At 41.5% G+C, this 21460-nt stretch overlaps 3 protein-coding genes across 5 annotated transcripts in view; 2 read left to right on the forward strand and 1 right to left on the reverse strand.

Moving 5' to 3' along the window:
- Positions 1-5947, forward strand: part of fez2a (fasciculation and elongation protein zeta 2a) — a 6784-nt gene extending 837 nt beyond the window's left edge. The window contains exons 2-9 of one of the 3 annotated variants that reach the window (XM_069143145.1): positions 1358-1466; positions 1664-1780; positions 1902-2034; positions 2137-2402; positions 2596-2676; positions 2921-2996; positions 3071-3136; positions 4914-5947. In XM_069143145.1, the coding sequence (XP_068999246.1) occupies positions 1358-1466; positions 1664-1780; positions 1902-2034; positions 2137-2402; positions 2596-2676; positions 2921-2996; positions 3071-3136; positions 4914-4930 (865 nt within the window). In that variant the 3' untranslated portion in view covers positions 4931-5947. Of the gene's footprint in view, positions 1-1357; positions 1467-1663; positions 1781-1901; positions 2035-2136; positions 2403-2595; positions 2677-2920; positions 2997-3070; positions 4500-4913 lie in introns of those variants that run through there. The other 2 variants (XM_069143144.1, XM_069143146.1) reach the window with 2 other exon arrangements.
- Positions 5948-7125: 1178 nt separating this feature from the next.
- Positions 7126-8985, forward strand: clec3ba (C-type lectin domain family 3, member Ba). The gene is made up of 3 exons (XM_069143149.1): positions 7126-7545; positions 7674-7772; positions 7948-8985. Exons 1-3 carry the CDS (start codon positions 7446-7448, stop codon positions 8346-8348), a joined length of 600 nt encoding a protein of 199 aa, XP_068999250.1. The 5' UTR covers positions 7126-7445; the 3' UTR covers positions 8349-8985.
- Positions 8986-9096: 111 nt separating this feature from the next.
- On the reverse strand, positions 9097-21136 carry LOC138194423 (CUB domain-containing protein 1-like). Its single transcript, XM_069143147.1, has 9 exons — positions 20031-21136; positions 19103-19312; positions 18609-18971; positions 18152-18520; positions 16116-16307; positions 14498-14866; positions 14040-14393; positions 11732-11819; positions 9097-11549 (listed from the first exon to the last, which is right to left on the reverse strand). The coding sequence occupies exons 1-9, from the start codon at positions 20140-20142 to the stop codon at positions 11108-11110; spliced, it is 2499 nt and encodes an 832-aa protein (XP_068999248.1). The 5' UTR covers positions 20143-21136; the 3' UTR covers positions 9097-11107.
- Positions 21137-21460: the final 324 nt, after the last annotated feature.

A 21460-nucleotide genomic window follows, 5' to 3' on the forward strand; every position in this document is an offset into this window, starting at 1 on the left:
CTGTGGGTGTGGAGGGCTCCCTGCTGCAGGTCGCGTTTACAACGTCATGCAATAATTGTGTCCGCAGCGGGACATTTCATGTTTTATTTATTTATTTATTTATTTATTTTTAAAGAAATGGTTGGAGTGGATAAAGGATGTGATGGGCTGCAGTGACAGTGACACACAGTGGCTCCATCACAACAGGACATAAATGTGCTTGTGTCCACTGTGATAACAGACTCTAGAGACTCTGATGTCGGCATGCTGTCTGTATCTGTCCCTAAGTGGCTTTTATATACCGATATTCGCCGATATGAGTCGGCCGACAAGACGTAGCCGACTTTACAGGCGATAATTGTGAAACGGGCACTTCTGTGATCAATTTCATTGTTCATTTTTTTCTTTAGTACTGCATATTATATAGCTTTGAATAGTTGTGTTTGTTACAACAATTGTTTCAGTCGTTAATTTTAAAACAAACAAAAAAAAAGCCACAAAATATGTTCAAGTTAAAGCTTCTCAAATTCTAAGACAGGTTTTTTTTTTGTATTTCATATCATGTTAAAATGAATATTTGGGTTTAAGAGTTGGTTGAACAAAACAAGCAACCATATGAGTTTACTACAGACATTTTAAGTATTAAGTTAACAAGCAGAGGGGAAGAGAGAAGAAAAAAAAAAATCTGAAAAAAACATTAAACATTGTTACTAATGCCGAACAACATTTCAGCTTTCATCAGGCGGACTCCCGCACCAGTTTTAGGGTTAAGTGATACTTTTAAACGTTGTCCTCAGTGACATGTTGTGGATTATACTTTTAACTTTGACATCAGAGCTGTTTAATCTGACTGTTGTGTTTGTGGATGAGATGCCCAAAAGTATTTCTGTGGTGTACACCATATCTATATTCCTGAGAGTATTTGAAGTATTTGAAACAAAAGAATGGGAATGGATGTCGTATTAGTTAAGCTGCAGTCCAATTAACAACAGCATCCCCAGTCAGGTGCCTCTGTTGCATGTCGTACCCTTTCCTTTTGTCGTTGATGGTGAAAACAGGACATTTGAATAGCAGAGACCAGGACGTCCTAACTTTCGACCTCTAATGTGGGTCAAACCCAAATATCACTCGATACGTTTCCCACAATACAAATTCGAAGCACGTTGTGCTTGACTTCAAACTTCAAGCCCCTGATTTTTTTTTTTAACTCCGATTTGCTCATTTATATTTCTAGTTACCAAATCCAAGCAAAGATAGCGCTATGACATCATCAGGACTCTTAAGTGAAGTTAAAGTTAAGAAAACGATATGCGTAGAACTGCTGAACAGCCCCTCATGCTCCATGATGATGTGATGTGACCCTCCCGTGTGCCGACAGAATCTGGACCACTTTAACCAGCAACTACGGACGTGTGATGCCGGTGGACTGGAAACGGTCTCGAACGTGCTCCCTCCACGTCCCGACAGTCAATCTGCAAGAGAAACCCGTGAGTTGACTCCGCCTCTTCCGCCCCCCCCCCCCCTCCCGTCCCGTCCCATCCCGCCCCATCCCATGTCCTACTTTTTCCATCATCCCCCCCCGCCAAATCTCTCCTCCGCTCAGCTCACAAATCTCAAATATTCATTGTGCCGGGATTTAGCGCTTTGATTAAATTCCCTCCCCCCTGTTCTTGGTCCTGGCCAGAGGAAGAATGATGTCACGGCGGAGCTGTCGGACGACGAGGAGCTCAGGGAGCAGCTGGACATGCACTCCATCATTGTCTCCTGCCTCGCGGAGGAGCCTCTTTTCACAGCGGAGCAGGTGCGTCAGTAACATCGGTCTTTGGCGGAGTTTACTCGTGTTTCCCGCAGATATTTAACAGCCCGTGCTCTCTCGAGTTATTTGAAGTGCCGCCTCTCTGACGCGCTGACTCTCTGTGCAGGTTATTGAGGAGATCGAGGAAATGATGCAGGATTCCCCTGACACGGAAGCAGAGCACAATCCCTCTCGGTCGGACCTGTCGACGCTGTCTCCGGATGTCCGGCGGTCCAACAGCAGCCCCGGCTACGAGAAGAGTGAGTGTCTGCTGATCGGGACTTTGTGGGGAGGAGGATAAATGACCAGCGCTCTATATTAAGACAGATTCTGTTGCGACCGTGTTTGTTTTGGCGGTCCAGGGGTGAGGACCCTGAGCGTCGCGGAGCTGAATGAGCGTCTGGAGGAGACGGAGACCAGCATCAGGAGGTTGTCAGAGGAGCTGGTGCAGCAGCTGGCGCTCAGGGATGAGCTGGACTTTGAGAAGGAGGTGAAGGACAGTTTCATCTCGGCGCTCATCGACGTGCAAAACCGGCAGAAGGAGCACCGGGAGTCGCTGAAGAAGAAGAAGAAGCTTAAAGGTGGAGCCGGGACATCGCTGGGCCTCGCAGAGAAAACACTCGGATCAGTCAGTATAGACCAGCTTTGTGGACTTATTACACTCTGTGTGTGTGTGTTGCTTTATTGATGTCCTGAAATGTTAGTAGACGGATATCACCTGTAAGACCTCTTTCTTTTCCAAAGCTTGCTACACTTCTTGCTGCACTACGTTTGGTCGTCTCTTTCGTTACGTTTCTTTGCTTTTCTTCCTTCCTCCTCAGCGCTTCAGCATGGAGGGACTCTCCTCTGTTATCCAAAACAGCTTCCGCCAAACTTTTGGCAGCGGGTGCAGCGAAAGACAGGTTACTTTCCGTTTCTCTCTCTCTCTCTCTCTCTCTCTCTCTCTCTCTCGGCTGCTGAACTTGGATCTTTTGTATTTTCTGCTCGAGACTAGAAAAGCACCACGATCTTAACTTTCTTCATTAGTTAACCAGATTTTATTCTTCAAGTCAGACTGCATGTATAGTTTTGTCCAGCATCTACGCTTTAGTTTTTTCCGTCTTTGTAATTTCTCTCTCCCTGTCTTTGTCTTCTCATGTTTTGCAGTATTTGACCACGGTCATCCCTTACGAGAAAAAAGGCTGCCCTCCCTCGATTGAAGACCTCCAGATCCTCACCAAGAGTACGTTTCTTCATCTGAGCAGTGCAGTGTGATTTCTCGAGTCATTGTCTCTGACTGATTCCTTCGCTTTCCAGTTCTCCAAGCTATGAGGGACGACAGTGACAAGGTGCCCAGTCTTTTAACAGATTATATTCTCAAAGGTGAGCTTTTTTCTTTCGTGTTCATTCACTGTAGACGTTAGTGACGTGACGTGTTGGCAGTGTGTCTGCACTGTAATTCTTGTTCCACAGAAAGCAGAGGATCAATAACGGTCAATTGTTTCTGTGACGTAAAGTTAAAGCGCCACAGCAGTGGTTGTGCACGTTACAATCCTTTGACTATAAATGATCCATGCTTAACGTAACTTTGGCCATTTTATTACATTACTGTGAAGTGTATTTCCTACGTATCAAGCATGTTTGTAGTTTAGTTCATTACGAAATCCTGAGAAAGCCGTCTAGAAAAGTTACTGATTGAGGCATGAACATGTCATCGCGTCTATTATAGTCCTCGTTCGCCAAGTTACATTACTGTTGCTTGGAATTGTTTTTTAAGCAGGCACTGCTTTGAAATTAGTTCCTGTTGATGCTTTCAAGAACATAACAAAATGTAAAAATTGGCAAGTGGCTAAAAGTATTTTATTTACAAGTTATATTACTAGAAATCAAAAAAGGGATAGTATAAATCTCATAATTTGGTTACTTTTTTCTTCTTTAGCAGATGTTCCTTCTGACGTTTCTTCCTGTTAAAAATAAGTTTTTCCTTCATACTGCTGGAGGTTTTTCTTGTGAAATGAAAGTTTTTTTTTTCCTCTTAGCTGCTCAAGTGGGCATTGTTGAATTGTTGGGTTGTTTTGTACAATGTCGTAAAGTTCTGTTGTAAGGACTTTACTATGTTAAGTGCCCTGAAATAACCTGTTGTGTTGTGATTTGGCAGCTATATAAATGAAATTGAATTGAATTGAAGATTTCTGAGGTGTCAAATATTGCAGTTTTCAAGAAGCACTTGGACACGTCAGCAAGAACAGGTGTCAAAACAGTTCCTGTGTGTAACTTACATTCATTATACTGCAGCAGTTAATGCAAACTTTTCATGTCAAACAAGTTCTGAAATCACTTTACTCATCCTCTGCTATAGAACATTATATCCATAAACGTTCATTATTCAACCGGTCCAACAAGACTTACATGCTTCTAGACATTTAAACATGAGTTCTCTCTTTCTTGTGTGTCCTTTCTTTCGATTTTTTTTCACGCTCTGTTTTTATCCGTTTATTCTTTTCTTTCTCTGCGTCTTGTGTCCTGCTCTGCCTAATTTATTGCTGCCTTACACTCGCTAGCTCTGGTGTGAGCGATGGACCGAGAGGTTTGTGACACATTCGCCTGTGATGTGCACTGTTGTGGTGTTGTCACTCACAATGGGAGAGGGCCCCTTCCTCCCCGACCCCCCCAGCCCCCACCCCCCATCCCCATCCCCCTCCTCTCTCCTCCACCACTGAAGTGTAGCTTGACCCCAATGCCCCCCCCCCCCCCCCCCCCCCCCCCCCCCCGACTTCCTCCCTCTCACAGTGCACAGTAAGCAGCTCCAGTCGCTGCTTGTTAGTGTCTAGACGCACAGACAGTGACTCACCGCGACGCTCTGTTTACCCTGCGCTTAACATTTTGAGACTCTGCTTCGGGGTTATTAGTGATGAAGCACTGCACTTGTAAGTGTTTAGCTTTAATATCACCTAACCTGCATCTGAAATAGGGTTATTATGACTCACTGTTTTGATTTTCAGACATTTAGCATTAACTAATGTTCTCAAATTTAGATTTTCCCCTTGTGTTTTTCCTCTTCTTTTTCTCCACCTTGTACTTTGGATGGATCACCTCACACTGAATCCTCATCACTGCTCAATCGAAGCTTCATTAATATTCATCTATGCTATTATTACAGTGCTTTGCCCAACGTAGACCAGAGGGACGGTGCCTGACACTGCGGAGGCTTCAGATAGGTTACCGAGACGACCGGATCAAAAGGACTCGTATTTTTTTGCAAACATGAAGCACACTTAATTTATTCCTGGATGTTTTTACCTCTGTGTTGTTTTTGAGTTCGGATTTTAATTTAACTATTTATTTTGTGTGGGGCATTCTGTGTGATTTGCAAACCTAATGTGTTTCTGTAAATTTATAATTTGGTTGGGTTTTTTTTGGGGGGGGGGTGTTTTTAATTTTCTGTGCAGGTGTATCCTAAACATGTGCCCAGATAGATGTTTACTGAGCATTGCTTATTGGTTATAAGTTAGAGCAAAGCTACAGAGCAAAGGGCTTTATAGCAATGAACAAATGCACAAAGCACACAGACAGAGAAGTTGCAGTAGTAGAGAATTATAAAAAAGAGTTTAGATGTGATTGATCCCCGGGATTGTAAGCATTACAGCAGCAAATAAAACAGATGAAAGAAGTGGGAAAAGCAGCACATAGATACATAATAATAACAAATAAATCAGTTATCCTAAGCCAGCGTGCAGAAACTTCATATAGTTCACAGCCTTCCATGTAGCTGCAGACAAAGTGCACTATTTGCTATTGTTATTATTTTATAGAAAATAATGTGTTGATGGTCCAGGTGATGCAGTCCTGACTGTTACTAACTAATTAACTAACTATGCATTTGAGTGTAAATTGAATTGTGACCCAGGCACTGCCTGTACTTTTGTGACGCAGAGTGAAGCTCTGAATCAGAGCCTGCTGCGTCGACGTGCCTGCTGTGCACAGGGCAGCGTTCACCACAAACGGGCATTGTTCTTCTCGATGTATTACTTCATACAAGCTGCCTTTGCCTTTGCCTGAACTTTTGTACATTTCAAAATGACTTATTTTCAACAAATGTTGTATTGCTAAACAACTTACAGAACCTGCTTCACTGTTTATTTATTTTGCAAATATTGTATTTAAAAAAATATTGATAAAATCACATCCTCTTTGTCTCTGTATATTTTCTTAATTTCATTGCAGACATGTGAACAATAATCAATTCACAACTTCACCATCCCATGCACCAACAAGAACATGCTCAGGCAACACAACGTGACACAAATATTACTCGCATGCAATAAAAAAAAACATTTTAAATTTATGAAAATCCTAACCATATCACCCCTTTCACCTTCTCCCTGCAGGTAATATACTTTATGTATTATATAAATATAAACTTCATAGATAATTTCTATAGACATTGCTGTTCCGAATGCCTGATGAGCTCGGATTTATAAAATAACTCCATATTTGACAACATTTTTTACTTTTCCTCCCTAACACTGTCCAGAACAACCTCTCTGAAGGAACCTACAACACAAAGTGCGAGGCACCAACTTAACAAGGCTTTCCCTTTTTATTCAGTGTTCAGGTCCAATGAGTCTTTATAAATAGGCTATTGAGTAGAAAAGGGAAGGCATTCAAAATCTATGATACCTTCCAAATGAGAATTAATTACAGAACAAGATCTCAGAAAATGTATGTAGATGGAGACACTAAAGGCTTTATAAAGTGTTTTTGTAATGAAGCTGTTTGTATTTGAATATTCTAAAGTGGCACTATGGAAACATTTTTGAAGACATTATCCAACTCTGAGTATGCCTGATAATGTTTGTAAGTAGTTTAATGTGTTATTTGGCTGTGAGGGGTGTGTATTCAGAGAGCGAAGTGTAGGATCACTGAATATTTACAGATTCGAACAATCAATGTTGTCATTGCTGGATGAGGTCACTGAAAATCTGTTAAGAGAAAAATTGTAATTAATTTTACAATAGTATTTCTTCATTATATAAGTCTCGGCCACGCCTTATCTGCACCTCCTCCAGATCACTGAGGAGATCCAGATGTGGACTCTGGGAGAAACCCCAAAACATCCAACCTCTGGATTGTAAAAGCTCTGAGGAAAAACACAACAAGCCCTTTGACAGGAAAACAAAAGATTAAATCCACAGTTCAATAAGCAACCAAGGACGATAAAGAACTTGGGAAAAAAACATCATAACCCCTGACTAAAACTGATGCAGAGATTTAACAAAATATCTTCATCAAAAAAAAAAGTAAATAAGTATAATTCTGGTTGTGTAATAAAGGAGTCCACGCACACTCAGACAGATAAGGCCCTCCTGTAATTCACTGGTAACCTACAAACATATGGAACCTACAAACATAAACACTGTTAAACATCACATACGCCTGCTCCTCATCCATGTCTCCTCAGCGCTTTAAAAGCAACACAAACGGCTGTCAGACATCTGTAAAGCATTTGTTCTCTCTTAAATAAGATTTCCTCATTCGACTGAGTGCCTCCACTCCGTGTGTGTAAAACAACAGGCAGTGTCTGGCCAGCGCTCAGAGCTGTGAGGAGCTTTTTGTGGTGCTGCAACAAAACAGTTCCTTTACGGTGGATTTTCAGCGTGTTTTTTTGTTTGTTTGTTTTTTTCCAGGTATAATGGATGTCAGAGGGGTTTGGGTGGTGTTTTGTCTTCTCCTGCTGGCACACTGCTCCCTCCAGCAGACCGCCTCCCCCAAGAGAAGAAATGGCAAGAAAGGTAAGACTCAATATTAACTTGAGATTTTGAAATGAAAACGGTGTCCTCAATTGCTCTTTGAGTGAGTCATCGGTAATGTTAACTGAACAAATTTTGATGTTTTTTTTTGTTTTGTTCATTTTGAACAGAGTCCGCAAACAATGCTGCGATTGAGGAGCTGAAGAAACAGATTAATGACATCGCTCAGGAGCTGAACTTGTTGAAAGAGCAACAGGCTTTACAGACAGGTATTTTTCCAGGAGGAATATGTTCAATAAATACTTTTTTTTAAGTGTTTCTCTGTTTATGGATCACAATAGAATTAATGTTGTACCACAGCTGCGTTATCCACTGTAGGCTAATATTTGAACAAAATAGACAACAAAGACATCCGAGCCACTTTCTATTGGTTTTGCCCCGCAGTTTGTCTGAGAGGCACAAAGATCATCGGCAAGTGTTTCCTGGCCGACCCAGTGAAGAAGAGCTTCCACGCAGCCAGCAATGACTGCATCGCCAAAGGAGGCAGCCTGAGCACCCCTCTGACAGGAGACGAGAACGACCAGCTCTACAGCTACGTGCGCCAGAGCATCGGCCCCGAGGAGCACATCTGGCTGGGCATCAACGACATAGTCACCGATGAGCACTGGGTGGACCAGTCAGGCTCCAGCGTGCGCTTCAAGAACTGGGAGAAAGAGATCACCCTGCAGCCGGACGGCGGGCGCAGCCAGAACTGCGCCATCCTCTCCACCACCGCCAACGGGAGGTGGTTTGATGAGAGCTGCAAAGCCGAGAAGGCCTCTGTGTGCGAGTTCAACATCGTCTGAGAGCTCTTGTGTTTTAAATCTCTGACAAACATGACCCTGTGCCGATAAACAACTTGTATGAACAATTTAAGTGCCGCTTGCTGAAACAAATGAAAAAAAAAAAGCTTTCAGGTACGTTCATACTTTGAAAAAAAAAAATAATGTGCTGCATCTTTCTTCGGCTCACATTTTCCTGACCAAGCCTTCCAGATGTCAGTCCAGAACAGAGATTTCACACAGAAGTCTGGAACAGTCACTGTATAAGCTAAACTCACTGGATCATGATATTTTACACATTCGATAAGCCCATTTCTCCAACAGCATTTCAGATAATCATCGAGGTAAACACTGGATGGCTTGTCTTTGTTATATGTGTTTTTATATTATTCACTTCTCAATGCAACACAACCTTTTTCTGACTGAAGAACGGTCATGAGTGTCTTTTTTTGTGGCACCTTCTGTATTTCTACTTTAAATGTCCAGTTATGCTGCTTACATTTTATAACATAGTATGATGTTAATAAACATGTGTCTTCTCATATAACCATCTCCTTCTCTCCGATATCTGCGGATATAACTGGGGAATCTTTAGTTCCTCACAGCAGGAAAAAAACCCTCATAAGATCCTGGCTGTTAAAAAATAAAAGTAAAAACTGAACCAACTGTCTTGGTTTATGGTGGCTATCTTTTCCCCAGTAATTTCAAGGAGCCGGTAGGGTTAAAAGATTACAGGAAACCAAAGGTCCCCTTTCAAAATAAGACTCAAAGACACTGCATAGTGTTTTATTCAGTCAAACCAAAGAAATCAGGCGTTTTAAAAGCATGAAATTGTTAATTAGCTTAATTCATGACTACATTAATCTGACAGAAGGACCCTCGGTGGGAAAATATTCCCATTGGCCCCTGAGGTGGCAATTTGACCTCCATTTAGCTACATGTACCATGTGAACACAAGGCCCCTCTAAGAGACAGAAACACAAAATTAGCAAGATTATTAATCTTTTTGTGCACTTAATTAAATCATCAAAACAACAACAGACCCCTGGGGCCACCGGACAGTTTTGCTCACTTTGCCAAAGTTGGTAATCCAACCCTGTTTTAAATCCAACCTAAAGACTACGAGCATGACGGGGTTTTTTTTTCCACACTGCAGGAGTATATATGGTACATAAACAAATAGTTTAGAGAGGAGGATGTGTGCAGGGTTTAAATACCTGCAAATAGGTATGTTTACAACGTATTCAAAGACTTCCCTGTTGAGTTTCCTCTCTAAAACCATCTGTGCACAAAACTCCCCACTTGGTGATTACAGTCTCCACCCACATCCACAATTTCATCATCACAAAAATCATGTTTCCATGTCGACATTGGTAAATATTAGTAAGTCGCCCACAAGAAAGCTACATCCGTTAAACATGTTTGGATGTCTCCGTGGGCCTTTTAGTGAGCATGTCCTTGTCTCAGTCCTGTTAATACTCGCTGTGTGACGCAGATTGTAAAGCAGCTGTGGACATAATTCACAGCTCTAAATCAAACGGACCTCGGTAACAGTGAGTAAAAGGACGCTGTATTTCCTCAGAGGTGAGTATAGGTTTGTAGCAGTTTTGAATGTTGTCTCCCTCTGCTACTCATTTTCTGAACTACAGGACGCCACACAGATTTCACAGATATTGTACAATCTAATACATTTTTATAAAGCCTGGGGAAGACCTGGTTTATATCCTGACCTTTTAGATCAGTTTGTTTGAGCTCCTCACAGAATTACGATGCACAACACATTTAAAAATGTAAAGAACACACACCACACTTAAAATCAAATTAAATCAGAGCATACAGTCCCTCTTCTAACAAAGATAAAAGCTTTTTTTTTTTTTTTTTTTTTTATTTAAAGATGTAACTTTGCTCACAGACTGAAATTAGGTGTGTACAAAGATTTTTGTTGTATGTCATTGTAATCCAGAAAATCAATCTGTAATTTTACAGCAAATAGCAAAATATGTTTTCACACTAGTTATCCTCACTGATCATGATACACAAAAATAAAATAATAAAAAAAAAGTCTTGGCTCGTAACAGATCAGTGTTTACATTCCTAAGTTTGTGTCAATTTGAAACTGACTGAAAAGAACTCATCAACTTCTAAGCAGCGTTATCAGGAGTGCATTAACCTCTATGCAAGGCAAATTTATGGTGTACTGACTCTATAGCTATAACAGCGTGTGCAAAAGCAGTGACAAACAAAAGAAAGACAGTACTCCAATACTGCTGGTGCAATCCACTACAATACAAGCCATCGTGTTCTGATGATACTAAAGAACTGAAGTGTTTTGCCCCACATATTGCAGTGTCCTCTGTTTTGTACTCGTACAATGAAAAAGATGAAAAACTAATCCTGTAAACGGCACACAGTAGCTCCGACACTAAAATTAATTACGAGTAAAAAAAGTACATGTCAAAACATCTCAAATAAGAACAGAAAATGTCTTTATGGAGGCTGAAACTTGTGTAAATGGAGATGATTCATTTACACAAGTTTCAGCTTTCAAAACAAAAGTGAATTCATCGAAGACAAAACACAGTAACGGCTGCAGGCGGGTTTGAACAAGGTTATTTGTGCCTCACTTTGGTTCAAAAGCTCCACTCAAGAGGGGGAAGAAGAAAAAAATAAAAAAAGCTTCTTGAGAGGCTGAACAGCAGGCAATCACACAGACGCCAGGGAATGAATATCACAAAGTTCAAGTAGGTCAAGTGAAAATCAGAAAGCTAAAACCAATCTCCTGCTCAGTTTCCTCCCTCCGGCTCCAGCCGCAGCCCCAGATCCGGAGAATGACCCTCCTCACTTTGGCCCTCGGGCTGGTAAATCTCATTGTCCACCATGGGTTGGATGTGTTTCAGGGGCCTGTTGGGAAGCGCAGGAGCTTGTGGACATGAGATCCGAAGAGGCAGACGAACCCCGCCCTCCATGTTGCCAGCACCCGTGTCCTCAGAAAACAGTGGCTTTTGTGAGTCTGTTTGTCCTGTGAAGGTTTCAAACTCTTTGTAGATGCCGATCTCTGTACCCTTTTTGAGCAGGTGTGTGTAGACCAGCGTGTCCTCAATGGAGGCGTATATGTGGGACTCATTGTCTTCCTGTGTTTTTGGGAAACCGTTTTGTCCCGGCAGGAAGCTGGTGCCGTTTGGATTGTAGATGGACACTTGATGATTGAGCTTCTTCTTCTTCTTCCTGTTTGGTAGGAAAGATGGGAGTTTAAGAGTTTCAAATAGCTTCTCTTACAACCATCAGCCAATCTCTTAAACACCGCGACAATTTAAAATGAAGAGGAGAAAAAGTTGTTCCAATTTTGAAAAGACAAAAATACCTTCTTGAAAAGAACAGATAATAAAATTTGAGGCAGAGTCACTCACCTCGCCAACACACACACCACCACAAGAACGACGACAAAAATGAGCAGCAGAACAGCCACCACACTCAGGATGATGGTCAGAAGAAGGTCTAAAGGAGAAAACAACAACAAATACCACCTTTCATTAATACATTCTGTCATACAGTTGTTTAATGGATAATTTCATAATACCTGAAACCCAGAGATGAATAAAAATGGATTACAGATTATAATTCACAAGAAAGGGAAAAAGTCGATAGTTTATTGAAGAATATTTGGATTTATGTCACAATTGTTCAACACATCTTTAAAGTGTAAGCCAAAAATAAAAAAAAATAAAAAAAACAGCCTCGCTAGCAGGCCAGTGAGGCTCTCGGTAAGTAGGTACAGTTCTGGGGAGGCATCTCAAGACTGAATTGTAAGTGGCTGATTAGTGATGTCGTAGCCCACCATCTCTGTTTAGAGTTTGATGTTGATGGCTTCTTTCACTCCTCCTTCACACCACTTTGTTTACAATGCAGTCCTCAGATCTCTTCCCCAAAAGCTCCACACCCATTTACACCAGGCCCATAACAACTCAAATTCACACCAGGACTATTGTGCCTCTACACGACTCACAAAATGATCGGGTGGGTCTCACATGTGACCTCAACGGCTCTCAAGGTGCTAACAACCCCCCACACACCAGGGGGACCTCACTCTTCAAGAATTTCAAGAGTGTCCGGTTCCCTTTGGATAACACTCAGACTTCCGACAGACCAAGTGACACAGAGACGGACCTCCTTAATGCTGCCGGCTTGACTAAATCCAAAAGCTGAGCAATGCGTTGCAATGAACTAGATAGATGCTGTTCATAATCTGACTTTCTTCTCAAACAAGGTGATGTGCAGTATTTTATCTACAAAAAGCCTACAGCCGTGCGAGATGATGTGTCTGAGACTTTTCTTTGGCACAACGACGTGTTGAGCTCAATGGCCAACATCCTAACATGTTTAAAACTAGGAGTCTAAAATACTATCGTGATGATATTTCATGGTATTTTTGGAGAAAATGATACGAATAATATTCTTGATGCTATGAGAAAAAAAACAAACTATTATTTATTTAATTTGCAAAAAATAAGTGTAATAGTTTCATGCATCAGCATGAAATAACAGTTTTGCCTTCAAATATTCAGTAAAAACAAACTGTAATGGTTCTTCCTTTTTAGTTGTTTTAGTTCTTGTTTTATTTTGTAATCACTCACCCCATGATATTATAGTATATTTACTTCCTGCCTTTGTGTCTTTTTCCTGCCAGTTTTCATTCCCACCTGTGTTTCATTAGCCAATCAGCCACTACATGTATATAGTCCTGTCTCTCCTCTTTCCAGCTGCCTGATTGTCGCGTGTCTTTGTTCCTCCTGGTGAGTTTATTGCTCTCCGTCTTATTACTCCCCCTCATGTGTGACTTTTGACACTTCCTGTGTCTTTGTCTCTTCTCTTTGTCCTGTATATATTGTTTGCCTGAAACTTGCGAAACTACAGGAGCTTAGAATTTGCTTCAACCTCGGCCTCCTGGGTCTTTTTTTGGAGCCTCTCCCTTGTGTCACTGCGACACTAACATGTTACTTTGGTTTGTTTCACATCTGACCTTCTGAAACAACTTCCGCACTACTGAAGTTGCTCCCCTTTTGGAAACTAACACTGCTGTTGTGCAGAATGCATACGTTATGCATGTATGGAAGTCATATTGTTGTGCTGCGTAACTGTTTGATGTCATTACATCAAGTGAGAGTATTGCCATTGTCATAGAATTATTTAATTTTTTTTCCATATTAAAAATCACACCAATAGTATGAACAATACGATATGGCACACCCCTACTTATAATGATAAGTTCCCCATCTTGCCTCATCAAGTATAATTTTTTTATTTATTTTTTTAAATTTTATTTCACTTTATTAATCCCCGAGGGGAAATTTCTTCGCTACAGCAGGGGGGCTCTCAGGGGGGAGCTGCTGCAACAGGCTGCCACTAGCGCGGCGCCAGGTAACCTGACCTGAGGTGCATGTTTGTTAGTTTTGCTATTATTCGGTAATCAACCGAAGTATCGGCATAACTGAAATTTAGATATGATGATGCCGCGAGATGAAATTTCAGAGGATAAATATTCAATTCATCCTCATAAATGAAACTTCTTGGAAATTCATCCAGTAGTTGATTCAGCCTTGACCAACTGTTATCTATAAAACCTCGCCACTAGCAGGGCTCGAAAAAGTACCTCTACACCCCTGTCTCAAAGATGATGTAAAAATTTTTTTTAAAAAAAACAACAACTCCAAATCTTACTCTTAGTTTTCTGCAGGGTGATCTTGGTGATGACGTGGAAGTCTCCTCTCTCGGGCATACAGTTGGACATGTTGAGGTAGAAGTTCTCGGAGACGGTGACACTCTCGGCCTCCTCGTCCTCCCTGCGGCTGTATTCCTCCTCAAGGCTGCCGACTGTCTGCACCCTGATGTTGGTGTGGCGTTTGCTGCACTTGGGCTGACTGAGGTTGATAAACATCAGCTGCGCTTCCATCTTTGGGGGCAACGAGACAATCCAGGAGACCGTGGAGTAAGACTTCATTCCTACTGGCCAACCGGGAGTAGCCACAAGGATAGAGGAGTTTCTCGACGGCGATACAGTGAATATGTATCTTTCTGAATATTGGTAAGAAAGACAGGAATAATAAATATAACTGGAAAAATATGTACTTTAAAAAAATATATATATTTTTTTTCACTCAGTTGAAGCTGCGTGTTACCTGATATCTCCCTTTCAAAACTGGCGTTCAGCACATGCTTGAAATTCGTCCTCAGTGCTTTAGCCCCCATGCTGGACCACCACGTGACGGACACGTTGGCGTGGATTTGGATGTTCTGGATGGGCCCCCGAGGGCAGAAGTGTCCAATAGTCGTTCCATCTTCTTCGGCCACTTTGATGCTGTCATTGCACAGCTGTCCAGGTAGGGACTGTCTGAGGGGCCCGGTGGGAGAGGTCAGCTTTACGGTGCCGTGCGGAGCAGGACGAAGAGTCCAGGTCACACTGCTCAGAGGGGCGGGGAGGCACGCCGGCAGCCGAGGCACCGACAGCAGGACCGGAGTCCTCCGGCAGTCTTCGAGTTGACTACACCCTGATATGAAACAGGATTAACAAATGACGGTAAGTAAAAGGGTCACCTCACCAAAATTACAAAAAGAAACCTTTTCTTCCTTTCAGTTGTAGGTAGCAGATAAACATTTGACAAATAGTTTATAGCACACTATATCGTAGATGTAAGCATATGCAATATTAGATTTCTGCGGGCACCCACATTTTTAGACTGGTTTAAACTGATAATGACCGATAAAGGAAAACGCAGCATAAATATTATAAAGTATACATTCATCAAATAAGTTCATGAAATACTGTATATTAATAAACGGTTCAACTGCTGTTACGTTATGCTACATTAAAATGTATTGCAAACAATTCCTTAGGTGTTTATACCCTGCTTATAAAAACTATATTGGTGTGTTAAAGAGTTACCAAGTCGTACATGGGTATGCACAAGTCTTTCTTCCTCTGAATAATAAGACTTTGTTGTTAACAGTTCAACCGGAATTAACTTCCACTTTAGACGAGCTGGGTTCCAATTGTGTACTTGCGTACCGCCATTCAATATTTTGATTGCATAAGTGCGTTCACACTGTCAAGTATGGAAACACGAAGTGCACAACGACTGCTCGGCTGATGCACTTACAACAATTCACAAATTGAGTATGGAACGATGGACGTTTTCCAAAATCAACGGTTGCCATCTTGGCTACGAATCAGAAAAGGAGGGACCACTGAGCTAAAGTATTTTTTTTAAATGAAGGCGTCTGAGGAAGCTGCAGCCACTGAGTACCAACATACTGCTGCTGGACAGAAGCCATCAGTGGGTTTATTGTGTGTGTTGAACTGAGGACACGAAAACCTGTTCATTTCTGGGTAAAATAATTAAAGCCAGCAGATATGTCTGCAGGTAATGTATTCAAGCAGTGTGTGATTTTGAGACACGACCCTGGCGAAATTGCACTACTACACAAAGTCTGTGTACTAACATGTAAGATTACTGTAAGTCAGTGTACGAAGGAAAGTCATTTAGAACATGGCTGTGGTCTCAGATGTAAACCGTTGGCTTAAATAACAGCTGAAGAGTCCGCTGTCAAATAATTACAGCCTTCAAATCCTCTCTGTAAATGGTGGGGACCATTGAAATAATCATTTATCGTGATTAATAAGGCTTTATTGACAGAAATCTACATGGTAAAGTTTATAAATATCAATGTGATAGTTATAAAAACGTTTCAGGGCTTATTTTTCCAGGGACTCGGCTAAACACTCAAATCTGTATTTACCTATAACTCTTGTTGCTGTGACTTGTACATCTTCAGGAAGGCAGTCTTGGAAAGACAGGTCACTTTTTGACGTGACCGTGATCTTCTCCTTCATCTCCGAGTTCATTTTCATCTCGCAGTCAGAAGCCGGTCTCAGCTTATTGATGTGGAGCGCGAGGCCCTCCAGTCCTCTGAGATCCACTTTACACAACACTAGAGAGAAAATAGCACAAATAAAACACAAGCTTTTATTCTCTTTCTATCTCGAACACGAGCACACACACACACACGTGAATGTGTGGGCATATCATTTGACTGATCACTGGAGGAGGTGTTTCCTGGTAATGTGCCACTGCTGTCATCCATGACTCAGAGATTAGGCAAACTGAGAGCTCCCCTGAGAGCTCAGATATGAGCTACGAGGTCGTCATCAGTACAGTCAAAAAACAGGACACCCCCAGCTAATGAAACTGGGTCCAGGATCTAACTGTTAAGAAAATGGAAAAATCGACTATTTATACACATGCAAGCTGCAACATGTGGAGGAGACATCTCTCATCTGCTGCACTTGTTCTCAAACAGCAAAACCATCATATAGAAAACATTTGCAGCTTTAATACTCTTATGTTCTTTATTTATATTGTTATGATCTAAATGTTTGTCACTGATCAGACTAGGTAAGGAGTTTTAGGAAAAACACTGGACGCAATTAACTTGTGATTTTTTTTTTTTTTTTTTTTTTTTTTTTTTAAGAGACTAAACAGTTCAGTTGTTAGTGACTACATCCTAATCACTTATCTGATGTGGTAATATTAGAATTTTTTGACAAGTTTGAGGCAGAAGAAACACCATTATATTGCCAAATGATCATGTTGAGAGGGCACAACTGCTTAAAGACATCAAGCAAACAGGAAGCAACATCTGCAGTTATTCAAAGTTGTGTTTCTGGCTGTCTGATTAATTCCAATATTTACTCTCCTTTTGGCTCCGTTTTGGTCTCCACCGTTCATGAAAGAAATATCTGACCTGGTCAGACTGGTGATTTACCGTTTGGTCAAAAGCTCGACTCAACTCAGCTTTTTTGGTTAAGTTATGGATAACACCAGGGCCCGGGTACTTTTTTTTTTGGGTATCAACATAATTTATTGGTCAGAGAGAACGTCAGTAGTCTTGACACCACCACGTCACAAAAGCACGACACAGGACCTCATGCACAAACCCACTAGCCAAGCTTCTGCATCGGCTGCAATTTGTGTTACCTACCGGATTACTTGATTAATAGCAACCTGCAAAACCCCGCCGTGGTCAATTCAAGAGGTAAAGACGTCCTCCGTTTGGTTGCCAACAAAAGGATTCAGCAGGTGTGCGCTTCACATTGAAGAGGACATCCCTGTGGTTTCACACGCCATTGATGGTGTGTATAAATATTACAAATAAACACGAATGTTTCAGATCGTGCAGCTTCTCCTGTGATGAACATGATAAAGAGGCAGTGGAGATGGTTGTTCTGGTTTTGTATCCAGAGCAGCTATGCTAATGTAGAACCATTTGCGGTATAAAAAAAAAATGTAATCCAGAAAAGTACCAGGAATCAAAACAAGTAGAGTCAAGTAGAAAATAGTTGGACAGTGGACATTTTGGAGCCTTTTAGAGAAAAGATGTTAAAAAACATTGTAGTGAGGAAGAGTCAGGAGACAGACCTCTGTGGTCATCACTACAAGCAACACCTTTTAAATTAGTAACAAACGGACCCACGTATATGTAAAAATATTGATTACACCAGTTTTATATTCCCATTGCTTAATTTTGAAGCCTTAAACCAGCCTTAGAAATCTCATTTAGTTTCACAGGTATAGTATGAATAAAAACATTTGTCAAGATCCAGAACACCCCTAAAATCAAAGTGTGTCTCTGGATCAAGCTGACCATCTTATATAAATATTATAAATAAATATTTCAAACACTTTAAAGGAAACCAACCATCTCGGAGGACAGAGCAAGAGTGGCAATGCAACCAAACCCAAAATGCATAATAAAGTGCAGACAAAGTGACAAACCTGGGTAACTTGGGTTTAAAGCAGACACCTTGAGGTTTAGGGAGAGTCCAGGAGAACCGGCGCGTCTTCTGTCCATCTCGCAGTTCCTCAGCGTCAGCGAGAAGTTGCCTTCATTCTGATACATATGGGTGTCCATCAGGCTCAGGACCAGCGCCGCCCTCCCTCTGCTGTGGACCTCCACCGCGGTCTCCTTCTTCAAACAGCGCGGCTGTGTGAGGTTTAGAAACTGAACTGCCGTCCTGTGTTTGTCTGGGACCTGAAAGTACCACTCCATCACATCGTCGTTGGGAAAACTGTCCGGGTAGTTCGGAGAAAGCAACTCTGAGGATGAGGTCCCTTTTGATAATGTCAGCGAAATTTTGGCAAGGGCTAGAAGAGACGGAGGTAAGAGAGATTGTGACTTTGAAAGATGTGGAAGAGGGTAGTTGTTGAGACATGACAAATGAAACTAACTTACACTTGATTTCTTCCCCCGCAGACATATCAAATTGGGCATCCTGCAGCTTCTGCCCTGTTGGAACATCCAGAGAAAAGCTGCCCTGATTGAGTATCTGAGCGCTGCTGATAGTACCCGTCCTGCAGTATTTTCCAACGTCCACGGTCCCTGTAGTCTGGAAGGCCTGGAGGGCGTAGGTGTGTCTGTCTGGACATCTCTCCGAAGGATTGATCTGTCTCAGACCAGCCTTGGTGAAGTCTATTTTGAACGCTTTTGGCCCGGAGGCCTGCAGATCCCAGATGAACCTGCGGTTAAAATCCATCAAAGGCAGCGAGCCGGAGTCGGCCTGGACGATGTGGCCGCTGCACAACTTTGTGGTGCATTCTGGGAGACAAGAGCGATTTAGTTTTTTTCTTATTACGACAACAAATAAATCCACCCATACTGTATTAGATCAACAACATATTCAGACTTATTTACAAGATAACTATTCAAATGTTACCTTTTACTCTTACCTATATTTCGCACAATTTGCACGCTGAATACATCTTGAGGTCTGGAGCATTCAAACTCCAGTGACACAGGAGTGTTGTTATTTAAAAACAGAGAAGTACTACATCGTCGTGAGCGTCCTGATCCCGTGCACACTTTGCAACCTTCGATCTGACTATTGCTGATGTTGAAGGTGGTACCGCGGTCAGGAGTAACAGTCATCTTCTGGACTCCTGGAAAAAGAGAGCGATAATTTGACGATGATAAACATGTCCAGTCCTGACGGATATTAGGAAATATCACAATTAATTCGCCGCTTGGACGGGACTTAATCAGTGTACAGATAAGTCTCGCTAAGTCTGTGCTTTTATTCTCTGCTCCCAGAGTAAACGTGACTAAACTGTGTTGAAAGATGAGGCCGTCAGCTTGGCTTCACTCCTTCTATGACTAAGCAGGCCTGTATGAGCAAACAGAGCCTAAAGTGCTGCTCAGATCAGCTCTCTGTATATCGGCTCTCTCACATATCCTGCTTTACCATGTACTGTGTGTCTCTCTCTAATCATATACAGTGTCTGTAGATATTTCTGAAGGTAACAAACATGTCATCTGACACACATCAGATAAACTCTGAGAAGGATGTTGCTGAACCAGCAACAGAAAACCCTCACTTGAGTCATATCCAACAACAGGAACCCCTACTGTCCTTGCTTTACAACTTTATTTACTCAGACTCGTTAAAGTCATTCAGATCTCAACAATTGGCCATAGAAGTAGTAAACAGCATAACAGCTTAAAAGTAAAAAAAAAAAATTAAAAAAAAAAGTTTAATCAGACCTCCAGTTTGTTTCTTGTAATTGTACTTTTATTTTAAAGAACAATCTAGTGTCAACAGCAGACTCACCACCTCACAGTAAATCTGTCCTACTGGTTAATAAGTAAACTTTAACTTACCTGACACGGCGGAGACAATGAATGTAAGAAGTAAAATGTGTAGAGAGGCTGTTGATAAGGACATGCTCAGTGTCGCTCTGTGACTTTGATCCTGAGGGAAATCCGCGGACATCAGCGCATATGTCACTGCCACACGTTCAGAGATGTGACCTGCATGCGCCACATTTTCCTCTCGTTTACGTGAAGCTCGGCTCGAAGCTGTTGAGAAACAATCGCTCCACTTCCTACTGTGGTACGAGGGAGTGTTCACAGCAGGTAACGCAAAGGCGTGGCTAGGACGGCCATCTTGGCAGGTACAGAGTTCATTAATGCCTCATGACATCCGTGAATTCAAAAAAATAAATAAATAAATAAAAAACAGGTACAGCTAAAAAAAAATAAAATAAAATAAAATAAAAAAAGAGTTGAATCCGTGAATAATGTTCACAATTAAAAATATAATGAATTTACTTAAGTTTTAAATGTCAAACCGAAATATATAGGGTTTTTAGATAGGCTGCCATACGTCATACAAACATGACCACTCACAGCTAATAGATTTCCAGGATGGAAATATTACCGAAATGTTTTTCTTCTTTCATATCGGAGATGTTTTCCCAGTTAATAAATGAATGGATTTAGCTACGAAAAGTCTACACATAAACTTATTTCCTGATTCTTTTTGGCAAATATATAATACATAAATATAGACATATTTTATTGTATGAATGTGGGCGGAGTTTTTCAGGCAGAGTTTTTCAGCATCACAGCTGTGCAGGACACAAGCAGTTCTGGTGATGGATCGGGCTGATAAGCTTCCTCTTGCCTGGGCAGGCCACAGCATGCAGACAGCAGAGAGACCCACAGTTTCTCATTCACACTGCTATGACCCAGTGCTTAAATAAGGGCAAGTTGTAATGAGATAAAACTTATATCCGTTTTGGGGGCAAAGTGAGCCGTGTGTGTGACCAGGAGTAACTGTAAAACATGACTTTACACAGGCCATGACGAGGAGAGGAGGGAGAGATGCCCTCACTCATGTTTACTGATACTCATTTTTTCACAATTTGCAATACAATGAATTTCTGTTGTTAAACTGTTAAATTATCCAACAGTACATGAAGTACTCAGGGCCCCTCTGCTCATTATGTGGCAATATTAACACTCTGACAGAGGAGAGTACATTTTACTGATAATAACTTCATGCATTCACTTCATACAAATGAGTCTGAATAAGGGAAATTGTGGCATTATCAAAGTTGTATTAGATTACTTGGCTAGGAATATTTGGGCAGCACTGTCAGACACGTTGCTGTATTTAGTTATGTTCATAATTTACCTGCACAGTGAGCATAAACAGTGATGGATCTAGAGCAGCCTGCAGCATAGGCGCAGCTCATTATGCCGAAATCAATGTCCACAGACTTCAGACATTTAACATTGTGGGCTTG

This window comes from Embiotoca jacksoni, unplaced genomic scaffold, assembly GCF_022577435.1.
Source record: "Embiotoca jacksoni isolate LCO1_2020_lvr unplaced genomic scaffold, fEmbJac1.0.p SCAF_11, whole genome shotgun sequence".
Taxonomy (NCBI): Eukaryota; Metazoa; Chordata; class Actinopteri; family Embiotocidae; genus Embiotoca; species Embiotoca jacksoni.